Genomic DNA, 22,629 nt, shown 5'->3' on the forward strand with positions numbered 1-22,629 from the left:
GGACTTGCACCTACATCCATATAAAGTCCAACTGGTACAAAAATTAGAGCGTGGTGACCATGGAATGCGTCGGGCATACGTCGAAAGGGTGAACGAAGAACAGCAGCAAAATGCTGAATTTTCGCATCAAATTTTCTTCAGCGATGAGGCACATTTCGAGCTCGGTGGCTATGTGAACACCCAAAGTTTCCGTATATGGGGCTCAGAAAATCCACACGTGATTGTTGAGAGGTCATTGCATCCGCCAAAAGTCACTGTTTGGTGCGCATTATGGTCTGGTGGAGTCATCGGGCCGTATTTCTTTGAAAATGAGAACGGCGAGACGGTAACTGTGAATGGTGAGCGCTATGGCCGCATGTTAACCGATTTTTTTTGCCACAAATTGAAGATATGGATACGGATGACATGTGGTTTCAGCAGGACGGCGCCACGTGCCACACAACACGACCGAACATGGCCATATTGCGAACGAAATTTGAGAGACGCATAATTTCGCGTTTTGGTGATGCCAATTGGCCGTCCAGATCATGCGATTTGAACCCGCTAGACTTTTTTTTTTGTGGGGTTATGCGAAAGACCGTGTCTATGCCAACTCTCCGCAAACTCTTGAACATTTGAAAGACAACATTCGTGAAGTTATGACCGAGATACCGCCCCATATCTGCCGAAAAGTCATCGAAAATTACCTGTTCCGGATCAAGGTGTGCGAGGAAGCCCTAGGTGGACATTTGAATGATGTTTCAAACTTTAATTTGAAATAAAAGTTTCATCGAAATTCGAATTCTAAGTGTGTTTTATTTCAATTAACTTTCGGAATTTAAAGTTGGAAAACCCTGTACAAACAGAATGCGAAGTCGATGTCGTAAATGTCAAAAATGTCACATTCGCGCAACATGATTGGGTTTAACTCGATTGATTTTCAGGAATGCAAAATTGTGATTCGTTCGTGTAATTCTTACTCGATCGGAATTCAGAGTACGAGTGATTAATACATTCTTCAAAATCGATACCTTTTTTTAATTTTTTAATTTATTTAATTTTTTTTAATAAAAAACTGACAAACTGACATTTCGAACAAAAATACCTTCTACTATGATGAGAAACGATGGCCCTAGTGCGTTTAAAAATTTCCGTAGAGTCGTTATAAAACATTGGCACTCAACGTGTTAATTAGTTAGTTGTTAGTTTGAAAACGTCCTTGCTTATATTACAGTCAAAATAGTCGGAAACATGGTTGAATGCTCGTAAACTCGCACTGAGTGGGTTGTTGTGCCCGTAGTTCGTCCTGTGGAGGGGGATATTGATCGCGTTATGATTGCGAAGCAAACAAGATGGAGCGTTCAAGTTAATTTGCTGGAGCAGAGCGGAACAATCAGTTCTGTTTGTCATTATGTCGAATATTAACATCCGTTGCAATTTCAATCGTCTGGACGAAAGGTTTTCAAGGTCAATCAGGAGACACCGTGATCTGTAGGGAGGTAGGTTAGCTGGGTCCAGCCATGGCAACTGTCGAAGGGCGAAGCGAATAATGTGCTTTTGGATCCGCTCAAATTTGACGATCTGGGCCATGTGATACGGCGCCCAAACTGGAGTTGCATATTCTAAAATGCTGCGGACAAGAGCACAAAATAATGATTTCAATGCGTAAATGTCAGTAATGAACAATGCGTGTCGACGAATAAATCCTAGGACAGAATATGCCGTGGAAACTATAGTTGTGACATGTTCGTTGAACCGCAATTTGGAATCGAGGATTACTCCAAGATCGCGGATGGCATTTACACGTTCAAGAATTATCGTTCCGATCTTATAAGCGTGTCCCAGACTAACGTGACTCCGAGTAAACTAGATCACCTTACATTTGCTGATGTTCAAGCACATTCCATTCTCTTCACACCATTTGAGTAGCTCGTCGATATCATCTTGCATCGCAATACAGTCCAGATCTGATGCAATGACCCTGAAGATTTTCAGGTCATCAGCAAAGAGTAATTTATCTGTTGACAATGATCTAAAGCATGATAACTAGGGGTCCAAGCACGCTTCCTTGTGGAACTCCGGAAGGGATATCAAAAATAGTAGAGCAATCTGCGCCAATCTGGACATAACCTTTGCGGTCCGATAAGTAGGATTTCAGCCAACTGGTTATCCAATCCGGGAATCCTATGTGCTTCAGTTTAGCTATGGCAAAAGTGTGAGGAACCGTGTCAAAAGCCTTTGAGAAGTCCACATAGATTGAATCTACCTGGCGCCGATTCTCCATCGCATGGAACAATTTGTTCACGTAGCACATCAGATTTGTAGTTGTCGGCCGGCGTTCAACGAAACCATGCTGATTTTCGGACACAATCGGTTTAGCGGCATTGTATAGGTAGTGGTGAAAAATGGTTTCAAGCATTTTGCCTAGGCAGCATAGTATGGAAATACCTCGGTAGTTCACTACACGATCATCTTGTTTATATATGAAGCAGATTACTCTCCACTCCTCCGGTAGCTGGCCTGTGTTTCAGATTCTGACTATCAATCGGTGCACAGACGCTGTTTTGAGTTGCATCTCCATGATGGACAGGCGCTCAGATAGGAACCCCCTTCCCTGTCTGCATACGATCTAGATCCCACCGGTGTTGGTTACCTGATATTCACTATGGTTACTCGTACTTCAGTCGACACCGCGAGGAGTTATGGATATAAGTTACTGGACAAGAAGCTAATGGATCTCAAATATGGTCTACTTTATGCCTACAGGTACACGAACTACCGATGTTTCTCTTTGTAAAGCTGCAGTACATATGTGAACGGAGAGAGACTGAATCATCATCACTTGTTGTTGATTGTTGCTTGGACGTAGTTATTTTATAACAGTAAACAATGATGGTCCGATGACGATCGTTCGCAACATAAGATCCCCATAACAACATAAGATCCCCTTTTCGGAAAAAATTTGGAATAAAATTGAAAATCCTAATATCGCATCACAAAAAAAATTCAGTTGTAATGAACGCTTATTGCTATTAATGAGTTAACTAAATTTTCACTCCAATCGATTTAGACACTTCTATTACAAAATAGAAAACGCAAAACTATGTCACGTTTGTCCTAGAGTTTACCACTCAGATCAACTCAACTCAACTATGTTACTACTGACAAAAAAGGACGCAAGTAATACCTACGTTGAGACGTTAACCCTTTCGTTACGAGCGTCGTCTATAGACCAAATCCGCGCGACGTCCTGTGTGTACGAGTGTCGTCTATAGACGACATCCGCGCGACGAGCTGTGTGTATGAGCGTCGTCTTTAGACGACATGAAATTCATACTGCACTTCGATCACACCAGCGCGATGTGCATACTTTTCGGCGCAGTGCTCCGTACAGGGGTAGCACTTCGGCGGAGCACACTGCCGTAATGAAAGGGTTAAAAGTGCCTTTGAGAACGTTAGAGTCATTCAAGAAGAAAAGAAATCTACATGCTACAAATATTGGAATGTAATCATACGTCAACTATGCGGTCATGTCTTGGATACAATCCTTTAACCATTTTGTACCACAAGTGGTCAAAAAGCCTCCTCGTAATTAAGGTTAGCGTAGAAAAAAAGAAAACAGAAGCGTGAAAGCTTTTTGCAGATAATTCCAACAAGATTGGAATTATCCCGACTGTCGAAATATACATGTTACCTAAGAATTATATATGAAGAATTTCTGTAAGCAATTTTGCAGTTGTGTTTTCCCAGTACGTATTCATGTTAATTTGAGCATACGAGTATCTTTGTGGTGAGACTATAACCGTGAAGTATTCTTTTGGAACAAAATTTGGAGAAACAATTTGTATCACAATTTGAATTCTAAAATACATTACAACAAGCGAGATACACTCAAGTCACATTCTTCAAATATCTGGGTGACACTTTTCATCGACTTGCTAGCATTTGCAATTCTCGACGGTTGTCACATGCAGCTAGTTTTGATTATTTTGACCATTTCGAGCAGCTTATTCTGACTTAAAGCACCAATTTCCCGAATACTAACAACTCCTTCGCAAAAAGTTGCAATATTGCGGTTTTCGACATCCGATTAATAAGAACCACTTGGCATTTCCACATAAAAATGAAGAAAACAAACCATGTAAACAACAACTGCGTGGTTCGGAAAATATACATACTTAAATTTCCGAAAAAAAAATAGGCTGTCAAAAAAGTCCTGCGGTATTTCCGCGAGGTGTCATTGTAAGCGTGTAGTTCTAGTTGTATTCATTGTATCGAGTCATACTATAGCTTGTTGGAAAGGTATTAGGCGCTATAATATAGTTCTTGACAGTGTTTTATTTGGTTAAGTCGTTCGTGAGTGTCGCAAATATGGAGCAAAATAGAGAGAAAGCCCGACATATTTTACAGTACTGCTATGACAAAGGCAAAAATGCATCTCAAGCTGCCAATAAAATTTGTGCAGTTTATGGACCCGATACAGTTTCCATTTCCACTGCACAACGATGGTTTCAACGTTTTCGTTCTGGTGTAGAGGTCGTCGAAGATACGCCACGCTCCGGAAGGCCTGTCGTCGAAAATTGTGACAAAATCGCTGAATTAGCCGAAAAAGACCGGCATAGTAGCAGCCGTAGCATCGGCCAAGAGCTGGGGATAAGTCATCAAACGTTATTAACCATTTGAAGAAGCTTGGATTCACAAAGAAGCTCGATGTATGGGTGCCACACACGTTGACGCAAAAAAACATCTTTGAACGTATCGACGCATGTGAATCGCTGCTGAATCGCAACAAAATCGACCCGTTTCTGAAGCGGATGGTGACTGGCGATGAAAAGTGGGTCACTTACGACAACGTGAAGCGCAAACGGTCGTGGTCGAAGCCCGCTGAAGCGGCTCAGACGGTGGCCAAGCCCTCATTAACGGCCAGGAAGGTTCTGCTGTGTGTTTGGTGAGATTGTCAAGGAATAATCTATTATGAGCTGCTTCCCTATGGCCAAACGCTCAATTCGGACCTGTACTGCCAACAACTGGACCGCTTGAAGGTAGCACTCATGAAGAAGAGGCCATCTTTGATAAACAGAGGCCGCATTGTCTTCCATCAGGACAACGCCAGGTCACACACTTCTTTGGTGACGCGCCAGAAGCTCCGGGAGCTCGGATGGGAGGTTCTTTTGCATCCGCCGTATAGTCCGGACCTTGCACCAAGTGACTACCACCTGTTTTTGTCCATGGCGAACGAGCTAGGTAGTCAGAAGTTAGCCACAAAAGAGGCCTGTGAAAATTGGCTATCCGAGTTTTTTGCCAATAAGGAAGCGAGCTTCTATAACAGGGGTATTATGAAGTTGACATCTCGTTGGGAACAAGTCATCGAACAAAACGGCGCATATTTGACTTAAAACAGATGATTGTAACTAATTTTATGAACAAATGAAAATTCAAAAAAAATACCGCAGGACTTTTTTGAAAGCCTAATATAAAACATGTTATTGTCCGGAGTCTGAATTGGTAGACATGGAGGTGAAGCTCTCCACTTTCCTCAATATTTACCGAGCATAAATCGACATATTTCGTGCCGCGGAAATGTTATATCGATTTGATTTAGAATAATTTTTTTTGAGCAGTTGAAAAATTCTTTTCAAAATAACACATAACTCAGAAAGAAGCTCACAAATGACCCTCCTCATATAGCGTATAAATTTTGTAAACCAAAACTTTCAGATCGATGAATTGTGTTCATGAATGTCAATAATGATTGATCGTTGAATGTTTCGAAATTATCTAAAGCAAAAATGTGACTGTGATCAAATTCTTGCACCAAATCTTCCGGGAAGTAGTTTTAGTTATTCATAACAAGCAGCCAGTTTTAAAAGCAGCAGCACAACGGGCGCTGTTAGATTGGCAAAACAAGAAGTCTAACCATGCCAATGTTTTTCACTGTCCTCCCTGTTCATTGAAACCTAGGTTTATTTTCTCCACATTTCCTGTTTCCTGAAAATACACTCGACAAGAAAGTTAGAGGAACAGAGTGCGCAGTCGAAATTTTTAGGTGATTTTTGTAAAGTTATAACTTCGTTCGCATGGAGATGAGCTGTACCTCATTTTGAAGCTTCAACTACAAAATTTTTGAATTATTTACGAATATATTTTTCTGCGTTTGTGTAGATGTGGTGGACAAAAATATCGGAAAGTAATGGAATGTCATTTTTTTCTGTTTTTGTTTTTATTTTTATTTTGTAGACAAACGCATTTTTTTGGTAACTAACTCAATAGCAACCCCAATCAACCTTATCAAACAGCTTTCAATTTATTCCTAGAATGTGCCTGTAGGAACTTTCCATACAGATATATTTTTATTTGAATGGAAAATTACCCTTCGTCTTTTTTTTTATCCCTTTTGTTTATTTTAGGCTCATTAGCATTTTAGCTGTAACAGAGCCGAATTTTAATCGTGTACATGTCACATATTTATCATATCTATAATTAGCACATTACACAGTTGCCATTTTTCGGCGTTAGAGTATTCCCTTCTATACCATTGCAATGGTACACATTTACACAGTAGCCATTTAGGCGTAAGAGTTTTCTATCTGTTCTTCCATTATCCAGTTAAGACTGGACAGCGGAGACAGTCGTTGATCCATTGTTGAGTTATTTATAGAACAGCAGCCCGATGTTTCTTGCAGAGCAGAGCAGTTGTATGGATGAATCGATCTTATTTCGACCGTGGATCGATCTCCATCGCTGATGATTGTTGCGTGGACGTAGTTATTCTGGAATAAGGTGCGATCATTATCGAATCAAATCGAAACGTAGTTTTGAAAACTCCAATCAATTTTGTACAAGACTAGTTTGCTATAACGAAAAAAAAAATATTTAAATCTTCTGTAATTTTGCAAATATTGCATTAAATTTTAATATTTGCAAGTAAATTTTGAGCCTAGTATTCTCTACATTTTTTTAAACAGGGAGGTGATCTGGCGTAGTTGTAACATCCATACCTCTCACGCTGAAGGTCACGAGTTCAATTCTCGATATTCTTCCGAAATGGAAGGTAAAAGTGACGAACCAGTCATAAGTGATGAAAGTCACTATAATACAGAAAAAAAAATTTTGTGAACCTTTCAGATTGATACATCAGCCATTTCTTCTGGCCGATTGATCGAAGTTTGGAGTTGAATAAAGGAGCACTAAGTCGTCTGTTGAATCAGAGTTTGAATTTAGGATGTCAACGTTACAATTTGTAAATATTAATAGGAAACTGATTGTGGTTTAAATCGTATACTTTATTCATTAAGATTTTTTTTGTCAGGTGAGTTAAATAAATAATAATCTAGTGAGTATTCCTGAAAATATTCCAACAATCATAAAAACGTGAACCATTGAATAAACAAATTAAAAATCTTCTAACCTCTGATGATTGATTTCTATTCTTTCTCTTTTCTTATCTACAGAACCCAAGGCTGTAGACCTGTACGAGTTTCTCGTGGAATCAGAACTGCAACAATACTACAATTCGCTGAAGTACGTACCAAATTAACCAAATTCACGCCTCTTCCAACCAGTTAACCGTATGTGCTCTCTTCCAGAAATGACCTCAAGATCACCACCATTGCCCACCTCAAGTACGCTACCGACGAGGACCTGCGACAGGTATGCGGACTCTCGCGGCCCGAGATTCGCCGACTGCGCAAGTATTACGAGAAGTATTATCCCCACGGATATCTGAACAAAATCAAGCGGCTGCTGCAGGCGCCGAAGAAGGACGAAGGAAACATCAGTAGTCCAACCTCCAATGTAGAACCGCTGAAGACGTGCCCCTCCCCGAGCAAGATTCCAAACAACAAACACATCATCCCGGCGGATGCTATCACCGTGAACAAGCAGCTCGGTACGGGTGAATTCGGTATCGTCCAGCAGGGCGTCTGGACCAATGGAACCGAGCGTATTCAAGTTGCGATCAAATGTCTCTGTCGAGAGCGGATGCAGTCGAATCCGATGGAGTTTCTGAAAGAGGCTGCCATTATGCACTCAATCGAACACGAAAACATAGTTAGGTTGTACGGAGTGGTGTTGGATACCGAGTCGCTGATGTTGGTGACTGAGCTTGCACATTTGAGGTCCTTGTTGGAATGTTTGAAGGATCCCGGTTTGAGGGTTAGCTTCCTAACGGTTCCCACGTTGTGCGAATTTGCTGCGCAAATTTGTAACGGTATGTTGTATCTAGAGAACAAACGACTGATTCATAGAGATTTGGCAGCAAGAAATATTCTAGTATTTAGTAAGAACAAGGTGAAAATATCGGACTTTGGGCTCTCGCGAGCGCTTGGAGTCGGCAAGGATTACTATCAGACTAATTTTAACGTCAATCTGAAGCTTCCAATCGCCTGGTGCGCCCCGGAATGTATCAACTTTCTCCGCTTTACAAATGCCTCGGATGTTTGGGCGTATGGAGTCTGCCTGTGGGAAATTTTTTCGTACGGTTTCCAACCCTGGGCAGCCCTAACCGGACATCAAATTTTAGAAGCTATCGATGAACCTAACTATCAACGCTTGGAAAAGCCCGAATGTTGCCCCAAAGAGTACTACTCGCTTATGGTCAAGTGTTGGCAACATGATGCCGCGAAACGGCCCAAATTTGTAGAAATTTATCAACTACTGCCGGATATGAAACCAGAGCAGCTCAAAACTATTGTTTCATCCAGTGAAATGAAGAAAGATCATCTGCTATACCGACAGGGGGAAATTATTACCGTACTGGATAAAAATGCCAACGCGTCCTATTGGAAGGGTGTGTTGAATTCCGGCAAAACTGGTCTGTTCAACCCAGCCAACACTGTCGCCTATTTGGATAGTCTTCCGTCCTCGGTTAATCGAGATAGTTTCAGCAGAACGGCTGAGCGTACAAGTAAGCGGAAGATACGTACGGACATGATTTCTCGGCCCCAGAATGATCTGAAACACACCGGACACGTAGGAATCGATGGCGCCTACTTCGGGGATGTCGCATTTCTGGCCAGCCCTCAAAATGTGAGTCAAATTAATGCCTGCTAATTAAAATTACACAACTGCATTTTCAACAGCTTCCCCGTCAGATAGTAACGCCGTACAAACCATCGGAAGATCTGGAGCAGACACCACTGCTCCTGCCGCCCACCCCGACGAGCCCGGATTCGATCCAAACCGCAAGTGGGTACTTCTCGGAGACACTGCAAACAGGTCACCAGAGTTTTGTGAATGCCGGTGAAAATGTTGACCGATCCACGGTCGACAGTGGTTTGGCCAGTGCGTTTGATTTTCGTAACAGTGGCTTTAAAGATAGCAACCCGTTTATTAACGCGGACGTCAATGGGGACTCGCATAATCAATTTAAGGTTGTTACAAAGCGAAGCATTCGCACAATAGAGGTTCACAGTTTTATGGTTTCTTTGTAGGATACAAAAACCTCCGACAATCAGGAATCGCACGAGTATCATGAAATCTCCGATGACGACGTCCCTACGGAAAAGGTGTTCGATCATGGTACCTCTCTGCTCGACGAGATGGAGTACATGTTCAAGTCGATGACAACTGCCAGCGAGCAACAGCCACCACTCTCGCCGGACGTGGAGAACACCAACAAGCGGAATGAGCTGACCGAATTGTCATCCAAGCTGAACCGCAAAAACAGCTCCAGCTCGGGCACTGTCAGCACTAAAAGCGGTGAGTTCCCAGTTTTCAGTGAGATGCCCGAATTGAAATATGACGTTCGACAAAGTTGTTGGAAACTCAGTAGACTTTCTATAAAAAAATGGGTGGGCTATGTCAATGACGTTGACGTGGGACATCCGTTTGCTTATTAATCATTTGATTGTATTGGTTAAATTATTAATTGAATGAAATAATTTTCGAATTCTATTGAATTCAACGTATAAATTTTGGGAAAAATTATTCATTTTTTTTTTTTTGGTAGAAACCTTTGGTGACTAATATCTCACGTAATATCGGTCGTACAATTTTTGGGCTCGTTGTAATGGTGACATTTCACACTAAACAAAATCTTGCTGTTTTTTGTTTGTTCCATTCATTTGTGAGTTACAGGGTGTTAACAATGGAGGGCAACAAAGAGAAAATTCGGTACATTTTAACACTTTTTCATTTATAAATTCAAAAATGCAGACCGCTGAAATTGGTGGTGTTTACGGTACCGATACTGCAACAGTGAAATACGTGCAATTTAATTAATTTTTTAATTTTTTCAATTTTTGTTTTAAATTTAAAAAAATTGTGCAATACCCTAAATTCAGATCTCTACTGTCAAAAAATGGACAGTATGAAGCTAGCGATTGACCAGGAACGTCCAGAATTTGCTAACAGAAGAGATATTGTGTTCCATCAAGACCACACAACTCCGAGAGCTTCATTGGGATGTGTTATTGCATCCACCACATAGTCCGGACCTGGCACCAAGCGATTGCCACATTTTTCTCGCATTGAAAAATTTCCAGAGTGATAAGAAATTGGGATCAAGAGAAGATTGTAAATTTCTATTGCTAGAGTTTTTCGCCAATTAGAACCAAGACTTCTATGATAGAGACATTATGAAGGTACGAGGAGGCGATCTGGCGTAGTGGTAACATCCATGCCTCTCACGCTAAAGGTCACGAGTTCAATTCTCACTCCCGACATTCTTCCTAAAATGGAAGGTAAAAGTGACGAACCAGCCAAATGAGTTGAAAATCACTATAATACAGATAAAAAAAAAATTATGAAGGTAGAAATATTCCCCATCAATTGATGCAAACATCTTTCCAATCTATTAAGAAATGTTCAGCTTATAAGCATTCGAAATTTTTCATTTTTCCTGCAAGTTCTGTGTTTAGGTTTTCATTTAACCCCAAATTTATTCCGGTTAGACGTAGTCCCACGTCAAAACAACATATGAAATGCGCTGTTTAAATTTTGATTTAATAATAAAAAAGTTTATTTTCCAAAGCGTACAAATCGAAAGCTAAAGAAGTAGCTGTTTGTTTCGATTCGATCTTTTACTTCCAAATCAATAATGATGTTTAGGATAAAAGAGTAATACATAATTTCGAGAACTGGCGCTGGATTTCGTTGGATTATAATAGGTTTTCATTTTATTTCTACATTCATTTCCTTCTCTCTTTCTTATTCCTCCTTCATCTTGATTTGTTATATTGCGGCTTTGCGGGATAGTTTTGGTGGATGATGATAATATTGTTTCGAATTAAGTATATTAAGTATATGTCGGAATTTGAGTCTTTATTGCCAACGCATGTCGTGCATCTCGTTTTCTGCAGCCGCAAGCGATTCTATGTATAAGACTAACTGTTCGAAAAATCGAACAACAATTTTTATAATTCCCATTGTAATTTTTTTTGCACCAAATGACAGCTTAATTTATTTGCTGCCACTTACCATCAATTTAATTTAATTTTCAATAACTTTATTCAGCAATTCAGTTTCTAAAGTATTACTTTAATAATAGAATAAACATTTGTGATGTAGGACAAAAACCAGTTGATTGAATTTCCTACATAATATATTAGGCTGTCAAAAAAGTCCTGCGGTATTTCCGCGAGGTGTCGTTGTAAGCGCGTAGTTCTAGTTGTATTCATTGTATCGAGTCATATTATAGCTTGTTGGAAAGGTATTTTTGCGCGCTATAATATAGTCCTTGACAGTGTTTTGTTTGGTTAAGTCGTTCGTGAGTTATAGTGTCGCAAATATGGAGCAAAATAAAGAGAAAATCCGACATATTTTACAGTACTACTATGACAAAGGCAAAAATGCATCTCAAGCTGCCAATAAAATTTGTGCAGTTTATGGACCCGATACAGTTTCCACTTCCACCGCTCAACGATGGTTTCAACGTTTTCGTTCTGGAGTAGAGGTCGTCGAAGATACGCCACGCTCCGGAAGGCCTGTCGTCGAAAATTGCGACAAAATCGCTGAATTAGCCGAGAAAGACCGGCATAGTAGCTTGGATTCACAAAGAAGCTCGATGTATGGGTGCCACACACGTTGACGCAAAAAAACATCTTTGACCGTATCGACGCATGTGAATCGCTGCTGAATCGCAACAAAATCGACTCGTTTCTGAAGCGGATGGTGACTGGCGATGAAAAGTGGGTCACTTACGACAACGTGAAGTGCAAACGGTCGTGGTCGAAGCCCGCTGAAGCGGCTCAGACGGTGGCCAAGCCCTCATTAACGGCATGGAAGGTTCTGCTGTGTGTTTGGTGGGATGGTCAAGGAATAATCTATTATGAGCTGTTTCCCTATGGCCAAACGCTCAATTCGGACCTGTACTGCCAACAACTGGACCGCTTGAAGGTAGCACTCATGAAGAAGAGGCCATCTTTGATAAACAGAGGCCGCATTGTCTTCCATCAGGACAACGCCAGGCCACACACTTCTTTGGTGACGCGCCAGAAGCTCCGGGAGCTCGGATGGGAGGTTCTTTTGCATCCGCCGTATAGTCCGGACCTTGCACCAAGTGACTACCACCTGTTTTTGTCCATGGCGAACGAGCTAGAAGTTAGCCACAAAAGAGGCCTATGAAAATTGGCTATCCGAGTTTTTTGCCAATAAGGAAGCGAGCTTCTATAACAGGGGTATTATGAAGTTGGCATCTCGTTGGGAACAAGTCATCGAACAAAACGGCGCATATTTGACTTAAAACAGATGATTGTAACTAATTTTATGAACAAATGAAAATTCAAAAAAAATACCGCAGCACTTTTTTGACAGCCTAATAAAATGCAGGTTTTGGCTAATATTCAATTTTCTTAACAATAATTTCCCGGAAAATGAAAGATTGAAAAAAAAATCTTGAGCATTGGAGTTTGTTAACAGTCAATTATCTAAATTACATCAATGGCTATCGCCAAAAAAGTTTTTTCTACAGCTGGGTCGCATTAATAATGCATAAAATCGTAAATGTTTGCGTGTGATTCAATCATACACAAACATTCTACCTAACGATATGAAAACCGACGTGGTACGTCCTACCTTTTCATCGAGCCGCCGCTATCGCCCAATCGTTAGCTAAATGACTGATGAAACGTGAATGAGGCGATTATATTTTGTTCCACCATCATTATTCCACATTTCCTAACCACTTCAATCTACCCTTGGTAACGCATGGAAACAATATCAACGTGTGCGTGTTATGCGAAAATACGAAAGCACTTTCCAGATGACACAAAAATCGATAAATACTGGTTGTAAGAATCACACAGGGGTGGGGCTTGCGACGCAATGTTCCGCTCTTCTTCAGGATTAATCGATTAATCGATCTTTCGGTGCTATTAATCGTATAGAATAACAAACTGCTGAAAAGTATTCGATTAGTTGTTGAACGATGAATTTAAAAAATCGGGGATCACTGGGCGTTTTGCTTCTGAAGGGGGCTTATTTCGAAGACGATGATAAATTGAGCATTTTCTTTAAAAACACGCATTCCCAATATATATTTGATAGAATGTATACAGTAATAGACAGCCTTCAGCGTGCGTTCAAAGCAGTCTCTACAATGTATGATTTTTACGTTCCGCGTTTAACATTGAAAAAACTAGAATTTCTAGAATTAATTAGAGGTAACCAATCGGATCGTTAGGACCACTGTAGTTATAGTGGATCCTAGAATACAAATAAACGTATAAATATGTATATGGTGTATTCCTTTATTTATGTTTCTTCTTTCCCTCGGATACAATGATATGTACGGAGGATAGTTACGATTGATTTAGCAGTGGTATTGATGTATCCAGATTGTATTTCACTGCTATACTAGTCACTACTTTTGGTCGGTATGATTTGAGAAACACATATTGAGCCAACCAAAACGTGGGATTTAGCACGTTTGAATCACACTTGACATAATAAGAGTACTGGTACGTTTCTTCGTTTTTTTCAAAAATTAATGCTTTATTCTGCAAAAATTCTGTTACAAATATAATATTCATCGCTAGTCACAACTTTTTTCCATCTTTCTGGCAATTCACGGATCCCTTTGCGGAAATAATCGGCCGGTTTGTCGGCTAACCACGATTCAATCCAATTTTTGAATTCATCAAAATTGGAGCAGTGCTGGTCAACCAGGCCATGTTGCATCGTTTTATATGCTATAAATTACAATCACATAGTCTGTATATGGTTTAAATTGATGAAAATTGGAAGCATTCCCATTTGTTTCCCATTTGTTCTGTCCATTTATGTGCTTCCTCGAACAGAGCTGTCAATAACGGGCATCTTATGCACCCGCTAGAATAAAAACTACGAAGGGGGATAGCGAAAAGAGAATATTTGCGGAGTAAATTCCACCCTTGCATAGTAAGTAAGCTGTCGCTAGCGTATAAGTATTGCATCTCCTCTGAGGAAAATTCTCAGAATCTTTCTGTGCCCGAAACAACAAAGGTCGCTTATTCTGCCCGTTTTATGTTTTATGTTTCTTTTCGAGCAGTTAGCGTTCGAATATTTCACTTGAATTGTATCTGGCATTGCAATTAATACAACCAGCCGAGCCATGGCAAAGCAGGCACAGGCACATAAGACCAATTAGTGTATTGTTCTCGCAAAGGCAAGAAAGAATCGTTGCTTCTAAAAATGATTCTACAAAACCACGCAAGTCATTAAACCTTTTCAGGGTCCCTGCAGCTTTTTACTAAAGAGTTATTTATTAAATTTCGACATATTTGCAAATAACATCCGAAATGATCAACCAACAAATTAAAAACAAAATTTGGGTAGTCCTACGTCCTAAGCGGTCGTGTCTCGGATACAACCCCTCGAATTTGTTTTTTCCTCCAGTGCACGGCTCAAACGCATCAATTGTCGTCAGTAGAAGTCCTCCATAATGGTTTCATTCGGTTTTAGCAGCTCATAGGACACCACACCCAGCTGGTCCCACCAAATAGACAGCATAACCATCTGGCCGTGAATATTCCGCGCGGCCGTTGGTGTTGATGCATGGCCGGGTTATCCATACGTTACCCAACGTTTAGGATTGTCGTAATGGACCCACTTTTCATCGCCAGTTACGATTCGATGCAAAAAACCCTTTCTTTTATGCTGTTGGAGCAGTTGTTCGGCGTTCGACGTCTCGTGGCTTCAATTCATACGGCACCCAGTGTCCTATCTTTCGGATCATTCCCATTGCTTTTAAACGATCGGATATGGTTTGCCGAGCTACTCGAAGTGTATCTGCAAGTTCTTGTTTCGTTTGTGACGGATCTTGATCGAGTAAAGCCTCCAATGCTTCATCTTCAAACTTTTTTGGCGGTTCTGATCGTTCTTCGTCTTCCAAACCTTCAAATCGTTCAAACCACGTCTGACACGTTCGCTCAGTTAGAGCATGGTCACCATAAACTTCCACCAAAATGCGATGACTTTCCGCAGCTTTATTCTTCATGTTGAAGTAATGAAGTAACACTCCCTGTAAAAACACTCACGTTGGTACGAAATTCGACATATTCGAAGTGGCAAAAAACTTTTGTTCACGCTTCAACTTTTTGACATATACTTAAAAAGACGAGACGCACAATGACAGAAGCTTTCCAATGAATGTCTGGAAATTTGATTTATCGGAATAATAATCAAGTTACGCCATCTGGTGTAAACCGAAGAAACTTACCGGTACACCTAATATTTTATTTTGTTTCCAAGAAATCGGGTCAAAATCGGCTGTTTTTCGGTTAATTCGGAGTGCAATTGTTCATAGTCCTATTATTCAATTGTTTTTTCTTGTTTTATTCGACAGGAGGAAAATCCAAAAAGAAAACCAGCACCGTAAAACCAATCTCGGTGAAGGATGAGAAACTGTTGAACCAGGCCATCGAAATTGCCAATGAGATCAGCGCAAAGTTAGTACATATCAAGTCATGTAATGAACCTTTTTGTTAATCTGAAATTACTGCAGATCGATGACTGACTTGGTTTCAGATTCGAGTCAACAGACTTCCAGCCCGAAGCGTAAGTTTAGCTTCCGGTTTCCACACATTCACGGTGTGGTTGGTGGGAGCAGCGGTGGTAGTGGCGGAAGCGGTGGTAGTAGTCATCACCATTCTTCCGGATCAGGATCGGTGGGTGCCGGAGGTGGATCTGCTAGCGGTAGCAGGGGAAGTGGCTCAGACAAGGATCACCTGGCATCGTCATCCTCGGGTCACCACCACAACTCGGGCACACTGTCCAGCGCGTACCGGGAGAAACGAAACTTTTCCGAAGAAGCCAAAAATGTGCCGGATTTACATGTAAGTTTTGAAAAAGAAAAAAGTACTGAATGGAAATGCAGCAACGGAGTCTAACATGAATTCAAACAACAATTTATTCCGTCGCCGCATATTCGAATTGAATCGTAGTAAAAAAAGTAGTTCATCTTTTAGAAAAAAAAAATCTTAGGTTCATCCCGCTAACACCGATAACAGTCTTTTCTGTCCTCAAAATAGTCTTAGGTTTTCTAACTAGTCATTGCTAGAAACTATACTTTACTGTTACTATGTTATTCACATCGTATATTGTATTTGTTTCTCCTTTCTTCGCCAATTTTATGCGCGCTAAAATCACCTCCCACGCGACTGAAAATCTCATACAATTTATCATCATATGTAACTTATTATTGTGTTATTTATTATGCTTTGTCTCCATTCTGTTTCGAGAATGATTACTATAATTTCTATGGGTTGTTAATCACGTTTTTATCATTGCTGAATCTACGTCCAAAACTGACACACATCGGTTTTGTGTTGCTCTTATTGTATTGTTTGAATACCAATTGCTATCCTTCACCCTTTGTATTCGTACACCATCACCACTGATAATAATGACACATAAAATCATTGATCATCATCATATATCACTCCTTGTTTGTGTGATTATATTTACAAATCCACCCCCACTACAGTTTAACAGCTATGTTTTTGATACCGTCGATTTGTAACTCATCCAGATATAGAATGGAAATTTACTAACTTGTTTTTTCGATGTATTCTTTTTGTGTATTACTCCCACTTTAAATAAAAACAAAACTTTTTTCTGAAACGTGTAAACAATACAAATATTTTTTTGGTTATTGGTTTTTTTTCGCTCCGGCATTTTATTTCTCAACTCCGTACCATATTTTGTTCGATCTGAAATTCTGGTAACAATACAGCGCTACCGTTCGCTAACCGGTATCGAGAGCTATCGCAGCAACGATATCCGCATTCCGCTGTTCGACAAAGAGAGCTCGGATTTCTGCTTCGAAAAAAGTCGAGAGCTGTTAAGCAAACCGTTTAGCTTGGACATATCGACAGCGACGCTCGACAGTCGTACATTCGACAAGAAGACGCGCGATTTAATTGGCGAAAATTTGATGGACATTGAAAAGACATTGAACGCGCTAAATTTGGACTTTTTGGAAACGTATCAGGAGCTGGAGAAGGCCGATTCTGCCGAAACACTTCTTGGGGATAGCTACGGCGGCGGAACACCTTACAGGAAAAGTCCACCGGCTAGCTCGTTGTTCCGGGGCTCGTCACTGGAGGGCAACTCGAAGATCAATTCGGTACTAAGTGAGAAGAGTGGAGGAGGAAGTGGCAGCTCGTCTGTGACGGGCAAAAGCCCACCAACTAAAAAGCAATATGAGATGAATGTATTCTCTGAACTGAACGGTAGCGCTGGTGCTCGCACACCGAAAGCAATCCCGATAAGGGACTTCAAATTTCGCCAGGCAATCGATCCTAGATGTAAAAGCCGCGCGGAATATTACAACATGAAAAACGAATATTTGACGGACTTAACACGAAAGCAACAAAGCCAAGTACTTTCGTCATCTCTCGCTAAGACAACAAAGTCCAGCAATCAATCGATAAGCAAATTGTACCAAATCTTCAACACCCCAATGCAGAGTAGGAAATTTGACGAGACCAGTCCCATAGTCAGTAGCGCCAGTCAAAATCGTCAGCGTTCGTTATCGTTTACGGAGAATTATGAGCTCAAATCGCCTTCATCCATCGAGACTCAGTTGATGAACATTTGTCAACCGAAGGCGAGCAAGCCGTTACAAAGTCAACCGACACCTGTGCCCCGCAAAGTTATCACCTACAAACCGAAAAGCATCCGAGCTAGAAATCTTCGCCGATTAAGCTATAATCCAATCAACATGATTGATAGTTCGTCTTCCAGTAGTGAGAACGAAATGGAGCGAAACCACGCCCACTCGGAGTGTGACATCCGGACGAAGCTGAGCACTCGACGCCGGCGTCAATATATGCAGCGACGATCGAATAGCAATAGCGCAAGTAGCCAGGACAAACTGTACGGCTCTAATGCCAGCATAAAAAGTGCCCCTCAGTATAATTACAACAGCGATCGGCAGTTCTACAACTATCGCTTTAATTATACCGACTACGCAGACAATGACGACGAAGACAACATTTACGACTTCGGACAATCGGCTCCGCCGCCGCCACCACCAGCCAAATATGCGAACGATCCGCCAACGTTTACAAACAAACCTCTCGAGCGGGAATATCTGTACTCGGAGTTCGATGTGTCAAAATTGACCGGCAAAAGTCCAACCACTCAAAGCTACTTCACCGCCCAGCAGCAGCAGCAGCAACCGCAGCCAGCCCCAAAGTCATCCAGCGCGCTTCCCTCGCAGATCCCAGGCTCGACGGCAGTGGCAGCGGTAACGGTTCAACCCCAACTGCAAGCACAGCCGCAGCCTGGTTTCCAGTGGCCGGAGAAGATTCACGGTGCTGTCGTGAAGCACAATGACATGCTGTGGCGGCAGAAACAGCTCTACGGTGGTACACTTAAATCCGGTGGCACCAGTGGTGGTGGGGGCAGTGCTGGCAGCGGTGGAAGCACTCTGCGCAAGAAGGACAGACAATACTCCAGTGAGACGTCTTCCACGGAAACTGATTCGGTTAACTTTAGGCACGAGTTTGTTCCGATGATGCCGCCCAGTCCGGCCCCATGAGAATGCAAAAAAGGTAGTAGGGTTAGAATCGTTTGATTGGCACAAATGTTTGGCCAATATTTGGGTTAAGAGTGAATTGGAAGGAGTAAATTGCTGTCCTCTCTTTTTGGTTTATCACCTAGAATCCAGTGTCCCTTATCCGTCCAATGAGAGTTCAATGTTTTGGATTATGATTTAACTGTGTTAACGGAACTGTCATTGGCAGAATATAATTGATACGCGGAATGCCAAGGCTTCTAATTAATTTCGGTCAAAATTCTGCAGCTGAACAAAACGTTCTGGTTTCTGGAATAGATCGATGGATTTGGGTAGCTTCGTAGAAGTAACTCAAGTTTTTTTATCCCATCTGTTTTATCTTATTTTAGGCTCATTATTATTTGAGTTGTGACAGAGCCGAATATATTCGTGTACATTTTTATCCTCTCAATAACACGTTCTAAATTACACAATGTGGTCTCTTTCGACATAAGAATATTCCTATTATTCCACTGTTCACAGATGGACCGTACGAAGCGGGACAGTTGATATTGTTGTGTTATTAATAGCACCAATATTACTAATTCAGCAGAGCGTGTGTAGATGGAGAGAGGCTGGATCACCGTTACTTGATGAGTTTTGCGAGGATACACACACACATAGATGATCGATTGAAAGCTGTGAGTTTTGAGCTCACGATCGTAGTAGAAGTACGTAGTACGTGCGAACACGGAACCGGCCAGCTTACGAATACCCTCAACTTAACTCAACTGAAGATAGTTGATACACGATTAATTCTTGTTATCGTGAGAACAGTGGTGTAGCGTGACCCGGTGGCACCCGGGACGGATTGCTTGGGTGTCACTCCTTCAATCACCTCTTGTTTCCAATAATGTTGGTAGAAGGGGTGACTACATCGAGTATTCAAGTCCTCGACAGAATCACACAAAACTTCAATCACCCCATCGGAATTCGCATAAATTGGTTCCACAGCATCATAATGAGCACTTCATCGAGTTTGCGACAAACTTTTTATCGAAAAACTAATAAACAGCTCTAACAGTTCCAAAAAACGACATACACTGTTAAAAACCAACAAAAGCATTTTTTAACTCACATTTGGCTGGTTCGTCACTTCGCCTCTATTTTTAGAAGAATGTCGGGAGTGAGAATTGAACTCGTGACCTTTACCGTGAGAGGTACGGATGTTACCTTTGCGCCAGATCGCCTCCACCCAGCAAAAGAACGTTGTCCATTTTAGTTTAAATAATGGTCTACATTCGGCTTTTTTATTTTGCTTTCTCAACAAAACTTGAACTTCTCCATTTGTTCCTGATATGGAAAAATTTCGAACGGCACTTCATGAAATCTAAACAAATATTCTACCAGCTCTAGGGATTTCACCCTATGGGATGCCAATTCATCTACCTTGTATCCTCGAAAAACAAGATTTTGTTTAGTCAGGAACAATGTTGTATCGAATAATCGATTTAACATATCACACCATGTATCGAAACCTGTCGCAATTTTCGGAGTTTTTTGCGTTACTTGAACATAGTTATGTGCGGACCACCAACTGTGATTGGACTGTGGAGGACTGTGATTGTTCGAAACACGTTTACATGTTAATTTAGTTCTTTCAACTGTTCAGAAATTCATAGATTTTACTAATTTAATATTCCATATGGTGGCTTGTTACATGGATTGGTATTCTACAATCGAGATGCAAGAATTGAAGTGATAAAAAAATTCTGATCCAATGGACAAGTGGATTTAAATAAGTTAACACTATGCCGTCCGCACGATTCGTAAAAATATTCGCTTGGCGCCGGCAGCGCGTAATTCAGACTACATACTAGGCTTGTCGCTGGCCATTGTTGACACTATCAGAAAATTTTAAGTTAATTCTCATAAGTTATCAACTCTGTTCTCATACTATCATGAAATTGCGAAGATATACATACGTAAATATTACAAAACTGCTCATATTTCCTCCAACAATATGTCCATGCGGGTAATCATCGCGAAAAATTTTCTGCTTTTCGGTCTGTTCTATTTCATGAAACAAAAACATTAAAAAACACTTCTTTGTAAAACATTTGGCCGAATAATTCCAATAAAATACAGGCAAACATTTTTTTTGTGCGGTTTTTATTTGCACGAATTTTCTTTGTGTGATTTTCTGTTCTTGTGCGGTTTTTTGTACGATTTTATTTTGTGCGCTATATGAAAAGAAGTATATTTGACATATTTAGGGCATACAGTAGAACCCCGATTATCCGCGGAATAGTCTGGCTAGCTCACCGCGAATAAAAAAAAAATTGCGGATAACGCAATAAAGGACTAAAAATGAGTTCCAATCACGAAAAAACCATATTTCAGTATGAAAACTATGTTTATCAATACAGAAATCATTAAACTATCCATCTAGAAGGTCGTGTACACTGGTGGCCAGATAATGTGAAAGCCATGACCAAAACAAAAGTGCATGATCCTATCACTCACTGACAAATTCTGGGAAGGCTTATGGATTTACTATGGAACTCGCTATCGCGGATAATCGGGGTTTCACTGTATTTAGTATTTTTTCGATGTTTTAAATGCATTTCAGTGCGAATAAAGCATCTTTGCGTCTAAATTATCCACTTCTCAAATCATTCCCATCCTTCTATCAAATGCTCTAAGTTGCGCATGACATGATTTCTAATAGCGGCAAGTTTCGACATGCAACTAAAAGCAAAACGCAGCCACGCGCAACCGAAAAGGCAAATTGTCCCATAGCAAAACAGGGAAACAAAAGGAAATCGAACGGTGAACGGCGTGGATTTGAGTTATTTTCTTGGGGAAACGTTTTTCATGCGGTCCCTATCTACCGCACAATTTTTTTTTTCAAATTGTGTGCCGAACACGATTTTTTAAAGCTACTGGTGATGTTTTGTACGATTTTTTATGCGATTTTTTGTGCGGTCCCTATCCCCCGCACGAAACACGTTTTGCCTGTATATTGAATTGCAAGAAATTTTATTTAAGTTTGGAGAAACATGAGTTTCGAAATATATAATTGAAGTTCTTCTTAACATGTCCGTATTCCCCCATCTTCCCTACTTATAGAAACATAACACCAATTGTAAGTGTAAGTGTGTACGTTATTGTTACCTTAATGAAAAATCATACTAAAGTGCTGTCGCCAGCCACTGAGCGATACTATACGCATGTAACACCTGTGGTGTCGTCGGAAGTGAACCGCTAATTCGCGTACGTAACCACCATGGTGTCGTCGGATGGCAAAGTCTTTAGCGTACCTACGTCCAAAATCCCGCCATGGAAAAGTCCACGCAAAAAAAATAGCCTTGAGTTTTTTTTTTATTTTGGATGGAGAAAGGCTGCTGAATTGAGTAACGTTCCTTCACTAACTGGAGAGTAACGGTTGAGATTTCATGAAGTGCCTTTTGCAATCTTTCGACAACGCTCCAACTGTACACACCGCTACGCACAGTCGACTAAGGCCTACCTGCATGAGTTAACCATCTTGCGACGAAATGTCAGAAAAGGCACCAGAGTGAATAAAAACAGTATAGAAAGGAGAAAATAGATAAACAAAAGGCAAACGGATGAATTGAGTTGGATAGTTTTTGAAAGTGTATTGAAATTTACAGAGAAATCGTTAGAATTTCTAAAAGGAATTTATTGCCGCTGATAGCCAAATAACT

At 40.8% G+C, this 22,629-nt stretch overlaps 1 protein-coding gene across 5 annotated transcripts in view; it reads left to right on the forward strand.

Annotated features, from left to right (window-relative positions):
* The window catches only part of LOC129771768 (activated Cdc42 kinase-like), a 96,716-nt gene that overhangs the window by 56,453 nt on the left and 17,634 nt on the right, over positions 1-22,629 (forward strand). For 2 of the 5 annotated variants that reach the window (XM_055775782.1, XM_055775783.1), the window contains exons 2-7: positions 7,431-7,500; positions 7,566-9,006; positions 9,060-9,350; positions 9,411-9,678; positions 15,743-15,845; positions 15,902-16,232. In XM_055775782.1, the coding sequence (XP_055631757.1) occupies positions 7,431-7,500; positions 7,566-9,006; positions 9,060-9,350; positions 9,411-9,678; positions 15,743-15,845; positions 15,902-16,232 (2,504 nt within the window). Of the gene's footprint in view, positions 1-7,430; positions 7,501-7,565; positions 9,007-9,059; positions 9,351-9,410; positions 9,679-15,742; positions 15,866-15,901; positions 16,233-17,131; positions 22,560-22,629 lie in introns of those variants that run through there. The other 3 variants (XM_055775780.1, XM_055775781.1, XM_055775779.1) reach the window with 3 other exon arrangements.

This window comes from Toxorhynchites rutilus, chromosome 2 (assembly GCF_029784135.1).
Source record: "Toxorhynchites rutilus septentrionalis strain SRP chromosome 2, ASM2978413v1, whole genome shotgun sequence".
Classification (NCBI taxonomy): Eukaryota; Metazoa; Arthropoda; class Insecta; order Diptera; family Culicidae; genus Toxorhynchites; species Toxorhynchites rutilus.